At 43.6% G+C, this 18,155-nt stretch overlaps 1 protein-coding gene across 1 annotated transcript; it reads right to left on the reverse strand.

The window, feature by feature from the left end:
* Nucleotides 1-293: 293 nt before the first annotated feature.
* Nucleotides 294-17,402, reverse strand: LOC139537326 (SLAIN motif-containing protein-like). The gene is made up of 7 exons (XM_071338513.1): nt 16,392-17,402; nt 16,077-16,216; nt 15,801-15,950; nt 14,097-14,228; nt 12,567-12,860; nt 12,179-12,349; nt 294-703 (listed from the first exon to the last, which is right to left on the reverse strand). Exons 1-7 carry the CDS (start codon nt 16,862-16,864, stop codon nt 393-395), a joined length of 1,671 nt encoding a protein of 556 aa, XP_071194614.1. The 5' UTR covers nt 16,865-17,402; the 3' UTR covers nt 294-392.
* Between the last annotated feature and the right edge of the window lie 753 nt (nt 17,403-18,155).

Genomic DNA, 18,155 nt, shown 5'->3' on the forward strand with positions numbered 1-18,155 from the left:
CCAAGCCCTGTGAGATAATCTACAGTGACAATTAATGTAATAATGATACACTGTATCAGTTCTAAGTATGTGAATTTGTGTGTCAATTCCCAAATTTGAATCAAATTAAGATTAATTTCATTGGCGATCATTTGGATTTTAGCATTGAGCAGCACCTTGCATTTAAGATGAGAAAGGATGGATAAGGTGTCCAATTCCAGTGGAAGGGATTGTGAAGCCACACAAAATAAACCAGCACTGCATGATTGGCAGAAGAAAACGATAACTAAATTCAAATTCACAGAAACCAAACCTACTGTTTAATGTGCTTTAATACATTAAGTGGAGTTATTTTGAGTGAGAGTATGTTACAGATTACTGAGGAATTACTGAGAAACATTGAGTATACATTTTTACCTATGGGTATTGGCAGGCTGCCCCAGTCTGCCCCAAGCCAGGGTAGTGGACCTCTCAGGGGAGGCATAGACACGACCATGAGTTGATAGGTACCCTCCAACTGAAAAGTCCTTACTGGGACAGGGGATCCTCAAACCAGAGGGGCTGAGGGACTGGGCTCTCGGCAGCCCTCTAATAGACAAGGCCTGAAATGATTCTCTCAGGGACTGCCGTGCTGCTCCAGTTGCAGGGGGGTCACTGGAGTTCAAGGTTTTGGCAGAAACAGATGAAGATCGGCCACCACTCCTAAGCCTGACTGAAGACTCACCTAGGAGGCAATCACAAGTTTGGAAATGTTATGGACTAAACATGTCTGTCTGAAATAAAGACAAGTTAAAAAAAATATATTAAAAAAAAGGCAGCTCCAGAATCTTCTATAAGTGTTCAATTGGGTTGAGATCTGAACCAGTATTCACAAAGCATCGCAGAAGAGTTCCTAGGAATCCTGTTAAAACCTGTTTTAGGACAAAAAAACTCCAAGGTCAGTTAGTTTTAGGATGATGGTAGCCCTATCCTGCAGTCAATGACCAAAAGTGCCTTGTCTGGCCTCATGGGTGGAATTTTCATAATTTCATCGTTAAAAGTTAATTTTTTTAACCGACGAAAATCGGGTGTTTCTATGTCAAACAGTTTTGTTATATTTCAGTCTTCTGTGATGTATATAAAGTGCAATATTGGGATGCAAACTCCACATTGAATACACAAGCATTTCGCTACACCCACAATAACATCTGCACGTGTATGTCACCAAAACATTTTTTATTTGTATTACACTCTATAAATGACATGGTACAGGTGTCTTCTTTTTTTAAGACCGTAACCATGTGTGTGAGTTGTATACTTTTGTTTCAAAATAGATCTGTTTAAGACTACCAAGAATCACTCTGTGTGACCCCGATTAAGCCCACTGCAGTAAAAGGCTAGACACTGCTCAGACAAACTCTGAGCCAGGAGTAAAACCAATTCCTCTGTGGAGATGGGAGAACCTTCCAGAAGGTCATCTCCACCCCTCAACCAGTATTCTACAAGAGCACAGACACAAGGGACTACAGACACACCGGTCTCTACATTGCAGATGAGCTGAAGGCAGTCATCAATGACCTTGGACCACAGAAGGTATTTGCACTGGTGACAGACAATGCTGTGAACATGAAGGCTGCTTGGTCTAAAGTGGAGGAGTCCTACCCTCACATCACACCCATTGGCTGTGCTGCTCATGCATTGAATCTGTTCCTCAAGGACATCATGGCACTGAAAACAATGGATACACTCTACAAGAGAGCCAAGGAAATGGTTAGGTATTATCAGCAATCTAGTTATATCAGCAATCTATCTCACCAAGCAAAGTGAGAAGAATAAGAGCACCACATTGAAGCTGCCCTGCAACACCCGTTGGGGTGGTGTTGTCATCATGTTTGACAGTCTCCTGGAGGGAAAGGAGTCTCTCCAAGAAATGGCCATATCACAGTCTACTGATATGGACAGCCCCATCAAGAGGATCCTCCTGGATGATGTATTTTGGGAGAGAGTGGTAAGCAGCCTGAAACTCCTGGAACCTATAGCAGTAGCAATTGCACGGATTGAGGGAGACAATGCCATCCTGTCTGATGTTCAGACTCTGCTTGCAGATGTAAGAGAAGACATCTGTACAGCCCTGCCCACTTCAATGGTGCTCCAAGCAGAGGAAACTGCAATTCTGAAATACATCAAAAAGCTTAAAGACTTCTGCCCGAAGCCCATACATGATGCAGCGTACATGTTACATCTCATCAGCCACCTGGTGGAAGGGACTTTGTGGATCTGAAGCTCTTTCCCCTGTTGCCTCTATCATCCTCCAAATCCCACCAACACCAGCCGCCTCAGAACACAACTTGTCCTTGTTAAGGAACACACACACCAAAGCACGCAACAGGCTGACCAATACAATGGTTGAAAAATTGGTGGTCATCTGGGCAAATTTGAGGCATTTTGAGCCTGACAACGAGCCATCCTCAACAAGGTTGGAAAGTGACAGTGAAGATGAGGCCTCAGAGTCTGATGTTCAAGAGGTGGACATTGAGGAGGTCCAGGGAGAAGACATGAGAGGAAGACAACAAAAGCTTTAGTTTCTAGACTATCATTTTACAGATGTGTGTTGAAAACGTTTTTGGGAGATGCGATGGATCATTGAGGATCATTCAATATTCCCTTTCTTTTGTTGTTCAGTGAAATCATCCCATGTGAAGAGTCAACTAATTTAATAAAAGTAAAATTTGTAACTAAATTGTTTTTCTAAATGTATATTGGAAGGATTTAATAATTAAGGTAAAATGTTTATGTTTCCGTCTCCATATAGTAAATACAGTTGAAGTCGGAAGTTAACATACACTTAGGTTGGAGTCATTAAAACCCTTTTTTCAACCACTCCACAAATTTCATGTTAACAAACTATAGTTTTGGGAAGTCGGTTAGGACATCTACTTTGTGCATGACACAAGTCATTTTTCCAACAATTGTCTACAGACAGATTATTTCACTTATAATTCACTGTATCACAATTTCAGTGGGTCAGAAGTTTCCATACACTAAGTTGACTGTGCCTTTAAACAGCTTGGAAAATTCCAGAAAATGATGGCATGGCTTTAGAAGCTTCTGATAGGCAAATTGACATCATTTGAGTCAATTGTAGGTGTACCTGTGGATGTATTTCAAGGCCTACCTTCAAAATCAATGTCTCTTTGCTTGACATCATGGGAAAATCAAAATAAATCAGCCAAGACCTCAGAAAAAAATTTGTAGACCTCCACAAGTCTGGTTCATCCTTGGGAGCAATTTCCAAACGCCTGAAGGTACCACGTTCATCTGTACAAACAATAGTACGCAAGTATAAACACCAGGGGACCATGCAGCCGTCATACCACTCAGGAAGGAGGCGCGTTCTGTCTCCTAGAGATGAACGTACTTTGGTGCGAAAAGTGCAAATCAATCACAGAACAACAGCAAAGGACCTTGTGAAGATGCTGGAAGAAACAGGTACAAAAGTATCTATATCCACAGTAAAACGAGTCCTATATCAACACAACCTGAAAGGCCGCTCAGCAAGGAATAAGCCACTGCTCCAAAACCGCCATTAAAAAGCCAGACTACGGTATGCAACTGCACATGGGGACAAAGATCGTACTTTTTAAAGAAATGTCCTCTGGTCTGATAAAACAAAAATAGAATTGTTTGGCCATAATGACCATTGTTATGTTTGGTGGAAAAAGGGGAGGCTTGCAGGCCGAAGAACACCATCCATAACGTGAAGCACGGGTGTAGCAGCATCATGTTGTGGGGGTGCTTTGCTGCAGGAGGGATTGGTGCACTTCACAAAATAGATGGCATCATGAGGTAGGAAAATTATGTGGATATATCGAAGCAACATCTCAAGACATCAGTCAAGAAGTTAAAGCTTGGTCGCAAATGGGTCTTCCAAATGGACAATGACCCCAAGCATACTTCCAAATTTGTGGCAAAATGGCTTAAAGACAACAAAGTCAAGGTATTGGAAATCAAATCAAATCAAATTTTATTAGTCACATACACATGGTTAGCAGATGTTAATGCGAGTGTAGCGAAATGCTTGTGCTTCTAGTTCCGACAATGCAGTAATAACCAACAGTAATCTAACCTAACAATTCCACACTACTACCTTACACACACACAAGTGTAAGGGATAAAGAATATGTACATAAAGATATATGGATGAGTGGTGGTACAGAACGGCATGGCAGATGCAGTAGATGGTATAGAGTACGGTATATACATATGAGATGAGTACTGTAGGGTATGTAAACATAAAGTGGCATAGTTTAAAGTGGCTAGTGGTACATGTATTGCATAAAGATGGCAAGATGCAGTAGATGATATAGAGTACAGTATATATACATATGAGATGGGTAATGTAGGGTATGTAAACATTGTATTAAGTGGCATTGCTTAAAGTGGCTAGTGGTACATTTTTACATAATTTCCATCAATTCCCATTTTTAAAGTGGCTGGAGTTGAGTCAGTATGTTGGCAGCGGCCGCTAAATGTTAGTGGTGGCTGTTTAACAGTCTGATGGCCTTGAGATAGAAGCTGTTTTTCAGTCTCTCGGTCCCTGCTTTGATGCACCTGTACTGACCTCGCCTTCTGGATGATAGCGGGGTGAACAGGCAGTGGCTTGGGTGGTTGTTGTCCTTGATGATCTTTATGGCCTTCCTGTGACATCGGGTGGTGTAGGTGTCCTGGAGGGCAGGTAGTTTGCCCCTGGTGATGCGTTCTGCAGACCTCACTACCCTCTGGAGAGCCTTACGGTTGTGGGCGGAGCAGTTGCCGTACCAGGCGGTGATACAGCCCGACAGGATGCTCTCGATTGTGCATCTGTAGAAGTTTGTGAGTGCTTTTGGTGACAAGCCGAATTTCTTCAGCCTCCTGAGGTTGAAGAGGCGCTGCTGCGCCTTCTTCACAACGCTGTCTGTGTGGGTGGACCAGTTCAGTTTGTCCGTGATGTGTACACCGAGGAACTTAAAACTTTCCACCTTCTCCACTACTGACCCGTCGATGTGGATAGGGGGGTGCTCCCTCTGCTGTTTCCTGAAGTCCACAATCATCTCCTTTGTTTTGTTGACGTTGAGTATGAGGTTATTTTCCTGACACCACACTCCGAGGGCCCTCACCTCCTCCCTGTAGGCCGTCTCGTCGTTGTTGGTGATCAAGCCTACCACTGTAGTGTCATCCGCAAACTTGATGATTGAGTTGGAGGCGTGCATGGCCACGCAGTCGTGGGTGAACAGGGAGTACAGGAGAGGGCTCAGAACGCACCCTTGTGGGGCCCCAGTGTTGAGGATCAGCGGGGTGGAGATGTTGTTACCTACCCTCACCACCTGGGGGCGGCCCGTCAGGAAGTCCAGGACCCAGTTGCACAGGGCGGGGTCGAGACCCAGGGTCTCGAGCTTGATGACGAGTTTGGAGGGTACTATGGTGTTAAATGCTGAGCTGTAATCGATGAACAGCATTCTCACATGGGTATTCCTCTTGTCCAGATGGGTTAGGGCAGTGTGCAGTGTGGTTGCGATTGCGTCGTCTGTGGACCTATTGGGTCGGTAAGCAAATTGGAGTGGGTCTAGGGTGTCCGGTAGGGTGGAGGTGATATGGTCCTTGACTAGTCTCTCAAAGCACTTCATGATGACGGAAGTGAGTGCTACGGGGCGGTAGTCGTTTAGCTCAGTTACCTTAGCTTTCTTGGGAACAGGAACAATGGTGGCCCTCTTGAAGCATGTGGGAACAGCAGACTGGGATAAGGATTGATTGAATATGTCCGTAAACACACCAGCCAGCTGGTCTGCGCATGCTCTGAGGACGCGGCTGGGAATGCCGTCTGGGCCTGCAGCCTTGCGAGGGTTAACACGTTTAAATGTTTTACTCACCTCGGCTGCAGTGAAGGAGAGCCCGCAGGTTTTGGTAGGGGGCCGTGTCAGTGGCACTGTATTGTCCTCAAAGCGGGCAAAAAAGTTGTTTAGCCTGTCTGGGAGCAAGACATCCTGGTCCTCGACGGGGCTGGTTTTCTTTTTGTAATCCGTGATTGACTGTAGACCCTGCCACATACCTCTTGTGTCTGAGCTGTTGAATTTCGACTCGATTTTGTCTCTGTACTGAGACTTGGCCTGTTTGATTGCCTTGCGGAGAGAATAGCTACACTGTTTGTATTCGGTCATGCTTCCGGTCACCTTGCCCAGGTTAAAAGCAGTGGTTCGCGCTTTCAGTTTCACGCGAATGCTGCCGTCAATCCACGGTTTCTGGTTTGGGAATGTTTTTATCGTTGCTGTGGGTACGACATCGTCAATGCACTTCCTAATGAACTCGCTCACCGAATCAGCATATTCGTCAATATTGTTGTTGGACGCGATGCGGAACATATTCCAATCTGCGTGATCGAAGCAGTCTTGAAGCGTGGATTCAGATTGGTCGGACCAGCGTTGAACAGACCTGAGCGCGGGAGCTTGTTGTTTGAGTTTTTGTTTGTAGGCTGGAATCAACAAAATGGAGTCGTGGTCAGCTTTTCCGAAAGGGGGGCGGGGGAGGGCCTTATAAGCGTCGCGGAAATTAGTGTAACAATGGTCTAGTGTTTTTCCAGCCCTGGTAGCACAATCGATATGCTGATAGAATTTAGGGAGTTTTGTTTTTAGATTAGCCTTGTTAAAATCCCCAGCTACGATGAATGCAGCCTCAGGGTGTGTGGTTTCCAGTTTACAAAGAGTCAGATAAAGTTCGTTCAGGGCCATCGATGTGTCTGCTTGGGGGGGAATGTATACGGCTGTGATTATGATTGACGAGAATTCCCTTGGTAGATAATGCGGTCGACATTTGATTGTGAGGAGTTCTAGATCAGGTGAACAGAACGACTTGAGTTCTTGTGTGTTGTTATGATGATCACACCACTTCTCGTTAATCATAAGGCATACCCCCCCGCCCCTCTTCTTACCGGAAAGATGTTTGTTTCTGTCGGCGCGACATCTCGCGAGAGGGGCACTCACAAAGCCCTGACCTAAATCCCATAGAAAATGTGTGGGCAGAACTGAAAAGGTGTGTGCAAGCAAGGAGGCCTACAAACCTGACTCAGTTACACCAGCTTTGTCAGGAGGAATGGGCCAAAATTCACCCAACTTATTGTGGGAAGCTTGTGGAAGGTTACCCGAAACATTTGACCCAAGTTAAACAATTTAAAGGCAATGCTACCAAATACTAATTGAGTGTATGTAAACTTCTGACCCATTGTGAATGTGATGAAAGAAATAAAAGCTGAAATAAATCATTCTCTCTACGATTATTCTGACATTTCACATTCTTAAAATAAAGTGGTGATCCTAACTGACCTCTAATACAGGGAATTTTTACTAGGATTAAATGTCAGGAATTGTGAAAAACTGAGTTTAAATGTATTTGGCTAAGGTGTATGTAAACTTCCGACTTCAACTGTATATCCAATGCAAAAAACATTCATTTGCCTATATTTCTATTAATTCCCATATATTCCTGTTAATTCCCATGGAAAGTTTCTGAATATTCCCCAAAATGTGCAACCCTAGTCAGGATCGAGGGAAAGATGAACGGAGCAAAGTACAGAGAGAGATCCTTGATGAAATCCTGCTCCAGAGCGCTCAGGACCTCAGACTGGGGTGAAGGTTCACCTTCCAACAGGACAACGACCCTTAGCACACAGCCAAGACAACACAAGAGTGGTTTCGGGACAAGTCTCTGAATGTCCTTGAGTGGCCCAGCCAGTGCCAGGACTTGAACCCGATCGAACATCTCTGGAGATACCTGAAAATACCTGTGCAGCGATGCTACCCATCCAACCTGACACAGCTTGAGAGGATCTGCAGAGAAGAATGGGAGAAACTCCCCAAATACAGGTGTGCCAAGCTTGTAGAGTCATACCCAAGAAGACTCAAAGCTGTAATCGCTGCCAAAGGTGCTTCAACAAAGTACTTAGTAAAGGGTCTACATACAAACATGGTCTTTTTTTGGCTTGCTTGAGTAAGGCAGCTCCAAAATGCAGGTGTTTCAGCCTAGCTCAGTGCTTTCTGTGGTGGTGGGGCAGCCTGCGGAAAATACAGAGCGTAGGGGTTGGTAATGTTCTTTAGTTGCGCGGTGATTGGCTTAGTCTTCTTTCACTCGTGGGGACAGTACGTCACTATAAAATCGATGGGGAGAGCTTGAAAATGCAAGCCTCTTGGGTGCTGCCATAGAGTTACATTAGAAGTGCCCATCCAAGAAATCTCAAGGTCATTGGCCACAGATAAAATTACGTCAAATCACGTTATATCTACCATAGCTTTGATTTGACTGATCATGTTAACATCATACTTTCACAATCTTAGCTAGCAAGCTAGACAAGCAGTCATCATCATGAATCAAGTCGACAATCTACTGGCAAAACCTTTTCAATCCTTGTCATATGAAGAGAAATTACAGATAAAACTTATCGATGCTCATCGGCCATTGGACATAAACATTACACAACAAGTTGGAAATCGCAAATTCAACAATGCGTGGTTTGGAAGGAATCAGAGGCTTTCTGCAAGCGTTGCAAAGCAATCACTAGCCAGCTATTCAGTGGAGTGGGTGTGTGGTTCAAGTCTGCAGTTTAAGGGTATCTTTTCCAAGCTTAAAAGGATAAACCTTCAACACTATGGGCCAGAAAAAGTTGAATACATTGGTCATGCTGTCAATCCAGCATGACTTCTGCCACGTTCTAAACAACTGGAAACTCGGAACTGGGAAATCTCAGACTTTAGTGAGTTCAAGACAACTGAAAAAAAATTGCTCGGACTGGGAAAATACGTTTTTAACGGTCATTCGGGCCTCTTTCTAGAACTCCAACCTGAAGATCACTGACGTCATGATTCAACCTTGTTTTTTTTCAGAGTTCCCAGTTGTTTTGAAAGTATCATAAAGCCAGAGAATGCCAGACTTCGATGACAAAGTTTGATGACAAAATTTGCTCACAAGGACCACCGCGCCAACTTACTGTTCAAGTGAGAACAGCACAACATGAGTCCAAAAATGTATTGTATGCTGCTGCATAAATTATGTAATATGCCAGGGCGATATGTATACTGTAGCTAAGAAAGTAATACTAAGTGTATGTTGTGTAGTAAGCTGTTAGTAGCCCATGTACCTCATCCTAGTAATTTGGTCTCTTTCCCCCTCATAACTTAGCCTACTGTTTTGATTTGGCGGTGAACATGTAGCCACTAGCCTGTTTTAGAGAAATGCAATCATTGAATATTGTAAGAGCTTTCATTTTCTGCCCCCTTTATTTATCCTACGACTTAGTGTACAGGGAGAATACTGTAAGAATGTCCCATGTTCTGAATTCTGTCGTACATTTCAAAAGTGCTGAAAAATTAGTGATATTGACTACGCCCGTCCTAGCTCACTCATTAATGTCTTAATCGAAATTATGGATTGCCTCTTATTAGCTCGTCGTCACCTTATGCCATAGTTTGTACATCTCAATTGTCAGTAGAAACCACATTTATTTAAGCAAGTCAGCCATATCAGCAGTTTAAAGGCAGTAAATGAGGCTGAATGAACTGTTTCGATAGCCAGGTGTAGCAGTGGTAAGGATTCACTCCATGGTGTTGAAAAGAAAGCTCTGCTGTTGGTACAGCTTTATGTAGGCCCTAACAGTTTGTGGGCGCCGTTTGTCACTGTTATAGTGCAATTCATGTACTGTTTAGTGTTGTGTAGTGGCTTTGCTGGCATGCATCAAAAGCACTTGTTATTTTTTGCCTCACCAAGATTGAAATGCTAAAGTCGCCACTGCATGTAGGTCTAGAGTATTTATGCAGGGCTCTACGTTGACCTTTTTTACAAGGAACACGTGTGCACCTAAGTTGAACAATGTAGGCGCACACAAAGACATTTAGGAGCACAATGAAAAATATTTGAGGTATTAAAACAAGAATCCTTAATTTTTCTAGGCGCACTGGTACTCCTAAATAAAATGTCAAGTCGCACAGCAAAATATTTAGCCTCATATGCGAGCAAAATGGTTGCACTGTAGAACCCTGATTTATTGGTTGATCATATAGAAATATCAAAACATTCTTTCAACAACTCCAAAGCAATTGGTTGTCTATGGCACAGGAACCACTGACTCGCTGCCCTTTTCTATTTTCAAGACACCTGTTGGTAACTCTTAACGGGTTAAGACAGCTCATGAGGTATCCTAAATATAAAGTAAATGTATCTATTCTCAGAACTTAAGACCAATTGTGTACTCCGAGACGCTTTGTGGATACGGGCACTGGTGAATGAGTGAGTGAGTGAGTGAGAGAGACACGCACACTTTAAACCCCCTGTGCTCCTTTAAACCCCTTTCAAAGTCACTAAGATCTCTTCTTCTAGCCAAAATAATGTGCAACATGACCCTAAACATGATGTGTTTAATTGCTTAATTAACTCAGGAATCACACCTGTGCTTTGTATCGCTCATTTAATCAAGTGTTTCCTTTTATTTTGGCAGTTACCTGTATATGTTTTCTGAGATGTATCCTAAGATACAGATGAAGTCGGAAGTTTACATACACCTTAGCCAAATACATTTAACCTCAGTTTTTCACAATTCCTGACATTTAATCCTAGTAAAGATTTCCTGTCTTAGGTCAGTTAGGATCACCAGTTTATTTTAAGAATGTGAAATGTCAGAATAATCGTAGAGAGAATGATTTATTTCAGCTTTTATTTCTTTCATCACATTCCCAGTGGGTCAGAAGTTTACATACACTCAATTAGCATTTGGTAGCATTGCCTTTAAATTGTTTAACTTGGGTCAAACGTTTCGGGTAGCCTTCCACAAGCTTCCCACAATAAGTTGGGTGAATTTTGGCCCATTCCTCCTGACAGAGCTGGTGTAACTGAGTCAGGTTTGTAGGCCTCCTTGCTCCCACCAATTTTCTATAGGATTGAGGTCAGGGCTTTGTGATGGCCACTCCAATACCTTGACTTTGTTGCCCTTAAGCCATTTTGACACGACTTTGGAAGTATGCTTGGGGTCATTGTCCATTTGGAAGATCCATTTGCGAACAGGCTTTAACTTCCTGACTGATGTCTTGAGATGTTGCTTTAATATATCCACATAATTTTCCTTCCTCGTGATGCCCTCTATTTTGTGAAGTGCATCAGTCCCTTTTGCAGCAAAGCACCCCCACAACATGATGCTGCCACTCCCATGCTTCACGGTTGGGATGGTGTTCTTTGGCTTGCAAGCCTCCCCCTTTATCCTCCAAACATAACGATGGTCATTATGGCCAAACAGTTCTATTTTTGTTTCATCAGACCAGAGGACATATCTCCAAAAAGTGCGATCTTTGCCCCCATGTGCAGTTGCAAACCGTAGTCTGGCTTTTTATGGCGGTTTTGGAGCAGTGGCTTCTTCCTTGCTGAGCGGCCTTTCAGGTTGTGTTGATATCGGACTCGTTTTACTGTGGATATAGATACTTTTGTACATGTTTCCTCCAGCATCTTCACAGGGTCCTTTGCTGTTGTTCTGGGATTGATTCGCACTTTTCACACCAAAATATGTTAATCTCTAGGAGACAGAAAGCGTCTCCTTCCTGAGTGGTATGGCGGCTACGTGGTCCCATAGTGTTTACGTACTACTGTTTGTACAGATGAACGTGGTACCTTCAGGTGTTTGGAAATTGCTCCCAAGGATGAACCAGACTTGTGGAGGTCTACAAATTTTTTTCTGAGGTCTTGGCTGATTTATTTTGATTTTCCCATGATGTCAAGCAAAGAGGCAATGAGTTTGAAGGTAGGCCTTGAAATACATCCACAGGTACACCTCCAATTGACTCAAATGATGTCAATTTTCCTATCAAAAGCTTCTAAAGCCATGACACCATTTTCTGGAATTTTCCAAGCTGTTTAAAGGCACAGTCAACTTAGTGTATGTAAACTTCTGACCCACTGCAATTGTGATACAGTGAATTATAAGTGAAATAATCTGTCTGTAAACAATTGTTGGAAAAATGACTTGTGTCATGCACAAAGTAGATGTCCTTACCGACTTGCCAAAACTATAGTTTGTTAACAAGAAATTTGTGGTTGAGTGGTTGAAAAACACGTTTTAATGACTCCAACCTAAGTGTTTGTAAACTTCCGACTTCAACTGTACATGGTGGCGGGCAAGGTTTAGTCACATCTTATCCCTACTAAAATGCCAACCCACCTGATGGAGACCTGGTTGAACCTGCTACAGGGTAGGTGAGCCGGGAGGTGGGGTGGTCTGTGAGGAGCTGGCCGTTGGCCTCCAGGTTGCGGCTGTTCCTGACTGCCTGGAGGGAGCGGAGGCTGGTGCGAGGAGGTGGATCCTGGTTGGACATGCTGCTTCTCAGACCCTCTACCACAACATTCTGGGTTAACTTCATTTCACATACAATCGTGTGAAACACACAGAGCAGATCATGATAAACTGATAGGAGTAAAGAATGTTCTATGTGACATCACACCACTTTAAAGAGTGCTGTCGATATGTAAAAAAAAATGTCAAAGTCAATGTGTATATTTGTGTGTCAAAAGGGATTTTCCATGTTGCCTGTTATAGGTGCTCTTTTTACCTCTGCTCTTTGCAATCTTAAACAGCTTAGATTGAGTGGTCGCTTGACTGGGTGGCCTTGGCAGCTGGCTGCTGTAACCAGGCTGGGCTATGGCTCTGGGTGACTGGCCCAATGGGGAACGGCGGTAGTGGGGCAGCTGGCTGGGAGGCGGTGTGTATGCGACTGTGTCCTCCAGGCTATACTTGTCGAACTCCAGATCATTGTAGCTGTAGTTAGAAGGTGACAGCATGGATGCACCAGGACCCCTGAACGGTGTGGCGGCAGCAGGGATGGAGGCATAGTCCTGTCGTAAACCTTGGGACAAGCAAAACACTGTCAAACACCCTGTCCACTAGTAAAGTAAATATGCATAGTATTTACACTGAACAAAAATATAAACGCAACATGTAAAGTGAGCTGAAATAAAATTTCACAGAAATGTTCCGTAAGCACAAAAATATTATTTCTCTCAAATGTTATGCATAAATGTGTTTTCTCCTTTGCCAAGATAATCCACCCACCTGAAAGGTGTGGCATATCAAGAAGCTGATTAAACAGCATGATCACTACACAGGTGCACCTTGTGCTGGGGACAGAAGGCCACTCTAAAATGTGCAGTTTTGTCACTCAACACAATGCCACAGATGCCTCAAGTTGAGGGAGCGTGCAATTGGCATGCTGACTGCAAAAATGTCCACCAGAGCTGTTGCCAGATAATTTAGTGTTCATTTCTTTACCATAAACCGCCTCCAACATTGTTTTAGAGAATTTGGCAGTACTTCCAACCAGCCTCACAACAGCAGACCATGTGTATGGCGTCGTGTGGGCGAGCAGTTTACTGATGTCATTGTTGTGAACAGAGTGACCCATGGTGGCGGTGGGGTTATGGTACGGGCAGGCATAAGCAACAGACAACGAACAAAATTGCATTTTATCGATGCAAATTTGAATGCACAGAGATACTGTGGCGAGATCCTGAGGCCCATTGTTGTGCCATTCATCCACCGCCATCACCTCATGTTTCAGCATGATAATGCACAGCCCCATGTCGCAAGAATCTGTACACAATTCCCGGAAGCTGACAATGTCCCAGTTCTTCCATGGCCTGCATACTCACCAGACATGTCACTCATTGAGCATGTTTGGGATGCTCTGGATCAACGTGTACGACAGCATGTTCCAGTTCCTGCCAATCTCCAGCAACTTTGCACAGCAATTGAAGAGGAGTGGGACAACATTCCACAGGCCACAATCAACAGCCTGATCAACTCTATGCGAAGGAGATGTGTTGCGCTGCATGAAGAAAATGGTGGTCACACCAGATACGGACTGGTTTTCTGATCCACGCCCCTACCTTTTTTTGTTAAGGTATCTGTGACCAACAGATGCATATCTCTATTTCCAGTCATGTGAAATCCATATATTAGGGCCTAATGAATTTATTTCAATTGACTGATTTCCTCATATGAACTGTAACTCAGTAAAATCGTTTACATTTTTGCATGTTGCGGTTATATTTTTGTTCAGTATATGAATCAAAACTTTCCACACTCTCTTCCTGCATGCGAGCCATGATCTGGACATCAGTGAGGTCCTGCAGCCTGTAGCCCATGGTGATGGAGTCATCTGAGAAACTCGGCTCATTCTTGTCCATTGATGGTGGTAAAATAGCATCATTGCCATCTGAAATACCAAGGCAATAGAGACACTGAGTAAATACAACCAGGACAATCTGGAACTTTAGTTGGTTGGAGTTACAGAGCATTTTGAAAGATTGATTTTCCTCATCAATCTACACACAATACCCTATAATATCAAAGCGAAAACAGGTTTTTAGACATTTTAGCAAAGTTATGAAAAATTTAAATAACTTACTTACATAAGTATTCAGACACTTTGCTAAGAGACTCAAAACTGAGCTCAGGTGCTTCCTGTTTCCATTGATCATCCTTGAGATGTTTATACAACTTGATTGGAGTCCACCTGTGGTAAATTCAATTGATTGGACATGATTTGGAAAGCCACACACCTGTCTATATAAGGTCCCACAGTGGACAGTTCACGCCAGAGCAAAAACCAAGCCATGAGGTCAAAGGAATTGTCCGTAGAGCTCTGAGACAGGATTATGTCGAGGCACAGATCTAGGGAAGGGTACCAAAACATTTCTAAAACATTGAAGGTCCCCAAGAACACAGTGGCCTCCATCATTCTTAAATGGAAGAAGTTTGGAACCACCAAGACTCTTCCTAGAGCTGGCCGCCCAGCCAAACTGAGCGATCAGGGGAGAAGGGTCTTGGTCACTCTGACAGAGCTCCAGAGTTCCTCTGTGGAGATAGGAGAACCTTCCAGAAGGACAATCATCTCTGCAGCACTCTACCAATCAGGCCTTTATGGTAGTGGCCAGACAGAATCCACTCCTCAGTAAAAAGCACATGACAGCCCGCTTGGAGTTTGCCAAAAGGCACCTAAAGGACTCTCAGACCATGAGAAACAAGATTCTCTGGTCTGATGAAACCAAGATTGAACTATTTGGCCTGAATGCCAAGCGTCACGTCTGTAGGAAACCTGGCACCATCCCTACGGTGAAGCATGGTGGTGGCAGCATCATGCTGTGGGGACGTTTTTCAGCAGCAGCGACTAGAAGAAGTCAGGATCGAGGGAAAGATGAACGGAGCAAAGTACAGAGATATCCTTGATGAAAACTTGCCACAGAGCGCTCAGGACCTCAGACTGGGGTGAAGGTTCACCTTCCAACAGGACAATGACCCTAAGCACACAGCCAAGACACCACAGGAGTGGCTTCGGGACAAGTCTCTGAATGTCCTTGAGTGGCCCAGCCAGAGCCCGGACTTGAACCCGATCGAACATCTCTGGAGAGACCTGAAAATAGCTATGCAGCGATGCTCCCCATCCAACCTGACTGAGCTTGAGAGGATCTGCAGAGAAGAATGGGAGAAACTCCCCAAATACAGGTGTGCCAAGCTTGTAGCATCATTCCCAAGTAAAGGGTCTGAATACTTATGTAAATATTGCAAAAATTTCTAAAAAGCTGTTTTTGCTTTGTCATTGTGGAGTATTGTGCGTAGATTGATGAGGGGGAAAAAACTATTGAATCTATTTTAGAATAAGGCTGTAACGTACATTTTTGGTGGAAAAAGTCAAGGGGTCTGAATACTTTCCGAATGCATGTACAGGCACCCATGGGAGAGAACAGTTTTACGAATTGGGAATTGTTTTCTCCAGATTGCACCCTACCTGAGCTGTTAGGTTTGTTGCTTTGTTGACTTCTGTCAGTTGATCTGTGGTACCGAGGGGAAGGTGAGCCCATGCAGAGATGGCCAGTGTCAGGGAAGGCTACAGGACGTCTGTGGGAGCGACTGCTAAAGATACTCCTCCATCTCGTCTCTAAAGGAAAGAATAAGGAAATTAAATGAATAGGAGTTACCTGTTCAAGATGATAAAGCATTATGGCCACTTTTAGTCTGTGTCCATTTGTGTGAGAGAGATTGTAATATACTGTGCAGTACTTACTTTGGTCCAGGATATTAATTAGTGTGTGACATGCCACCTCTGTTTCAGGGCTGGGGTTGTCCAGGACCTGTCTGCACCACTTTATAGGGGACTCATCACTTCTCTCAGCAGATGCCCCTTTCTTGGGTGACTCGTATAACCTAATAATGAATGAGAGATTCTGCTTAAATACTCTCAATTATAATTAAGCAACTGAGGTATTAAAAAAGGTGGTTTGCAAAGGCATGGACAAAAATGTTGCCTAAAATAGTGAAGTTGCAAATTCTTGACAATATACAGTTTAGAGTTTTATCAACAAATTGTGCGGGTACCTACCAGCTCACTTCATTCTCCACCTCACAACACTCCTCTAGGTCCAGGAGGTCCACTAGCTCCAGAGAAGACTGCTCTGCTCTCTTCTCTGTGTCCCTGACCACCAGCTCCTCTGACCCCATGCATCCTTGCCTGTGTGTCTCCTCCAACATGTCACTGTGGGGCAAGTGTGTATAACAGCCATCATATACGTGTCCATCCTGCCTCACTAGTGTATCTCTGGGGCTTTCAAGAGGTGGAGATATACCATCCCCACCGTTGACCTCTGCTGGTTCAGGGTCTGGCAAATCACAGCAGTTTAGATGTTCTTCCAGCGAAGAGGGACAGCTGATAAGCACACCAGAGAGAGACTGGTTTTTGGTGTTGATATTTCTTCGCCTCTCGGTTAGAAATTCATTTTGAATTTCCAGTCTCCGCACTAATTCATGTAACTTTCGAACTTCTACCAGCTCCAGTGCAGCAATGTCCTGCTCCATCCCGATATCCGGCCTAAACTGCTCTCCAATTCTCCAGTGTTCTTCACTTTTCACTGACTGAAAAACAACACTACTTGACCACACTGAAAAATAAAAAGCAGCTGAATTATAGACTAAATTCAGAACACAAATCAAACATTTCTTTCAAAGTGACATCAAGTAAATGCGATATTATCAATGTCCAAAGTAGCTCTCAAAATGTAGAGCCACTGAATAATGTTACCTCCACTACACTCAGTACTGACCCAGATTTGCAGGAGAGACTCAACAGCTTGGATGGCTTTAAAGCAGTGTCAGGGTCTTATGTGGATTAAAGAGTCGACAAGCTGCCTCTGAGAAAGGATCAGACTTGGTGACAACAGCAGTCATAAGTGATGAGTATCGTTAATGACTTGCTAGCAATCACACAGGAGAAGTCAGATCACACACCAGTCACTCATCAATCTTGTCCTCGGCCAAAATAAACCCCTAACGTTACTTGGCCAGCCAGCCTGTACTGTAGCAGATCCGAGTGTTGACCTCTAATAAAACCGTCCACTGGGACTACTTGTCAAGACATTTTGAAATGACCAAGTCAAGGATATAAGGAGGGGTTAACCGTCTTGATTTATTCATATAGCTTGCTTATATACTACATCTCAACATAGCCTACAAGACTGAAAATACTATCTAGAGCACACATTTAGCTAGTACAGTACCTAGCTACAGTAACGTCAAAGTTTAAAAAAAGTTAGCTAGCGATATAAAGGTCCGGTTTAATTCATATCTAGCTAGCTAATGCTCGTATTCCAACAAAACTAGCTACGTTATATACCGACACTTGGATACATGGCTACATTAGTACAAAAAAATGTGCCTTTGTTTGATAGGGATTTTTCCATACCACCCACAAGACAAGGACCACAATCATGTTGTTGCCTGGCTTGCTGGCTGTTGTTGATAACGGTAACCAACGGCCGAAGAAGCTCCCCCAGCGTTCCATTGAGATATATTTATTCTGTTAGCAGCGCCAGGTAGGCTTCATAACTACTGCTGTGGACACCTTGCTTCACTCATTATTTGGTAGTAGGCATGCAGTGTTTTTGTGTGATGCATCTATCCCAAAGGAAATGGTTTTATTATACATCAAGGGAATACAATGCATACATATGAACAAAACAGGGACTTTAGACTAAGCCCTCTGACTGCCAAATTCCCCACTCCCAGGTCGTTAATTTGAATTGCATAGATAAACACATTTTTTTTTTTTTTAAATCTATTCAAAGTTCCAGATAAAATTTTATTGTTCCAA

This window comes from Salvelinus alpinus, chromosome 13, assembly GCF_045679555.1.
Source record: "Salvelinus alpinus chromosome 13, SLU_Salpinus.1, whole genome shotgun sequence".
Classification (NCBI taxonomy): domain Eukaryota; kingdom Metazoa; phylum Chordata; class Actinopteri; order Salmoniformes; family Salmonidae; genus Salvelinus; species Salvelinus alpinus.

Coding starts and splice junctions, on each gene's coding strand:
- LOC139537326 (XM_071338513.1), bottom strand. CDS start 16,864: ATGGAGCAGGACATTGCTGCACTGGAGCTGGTAGAAGTTCGAAAGTTA. Junction 15,951..16,076: donor AATTAATATCCTGGACCAAA/GTAAGTACTGCA, acceptor TCTTTCCTTTAG/AGACGAGATGGAGGAGTATC. Junction 704..12,178: donor TTCAACCAGGTCTCCATCAG/GTGGGTTGGCAT, acceptor ATTGCCTCCTAG/GTGAGTCTTCAGTCAGGCTT.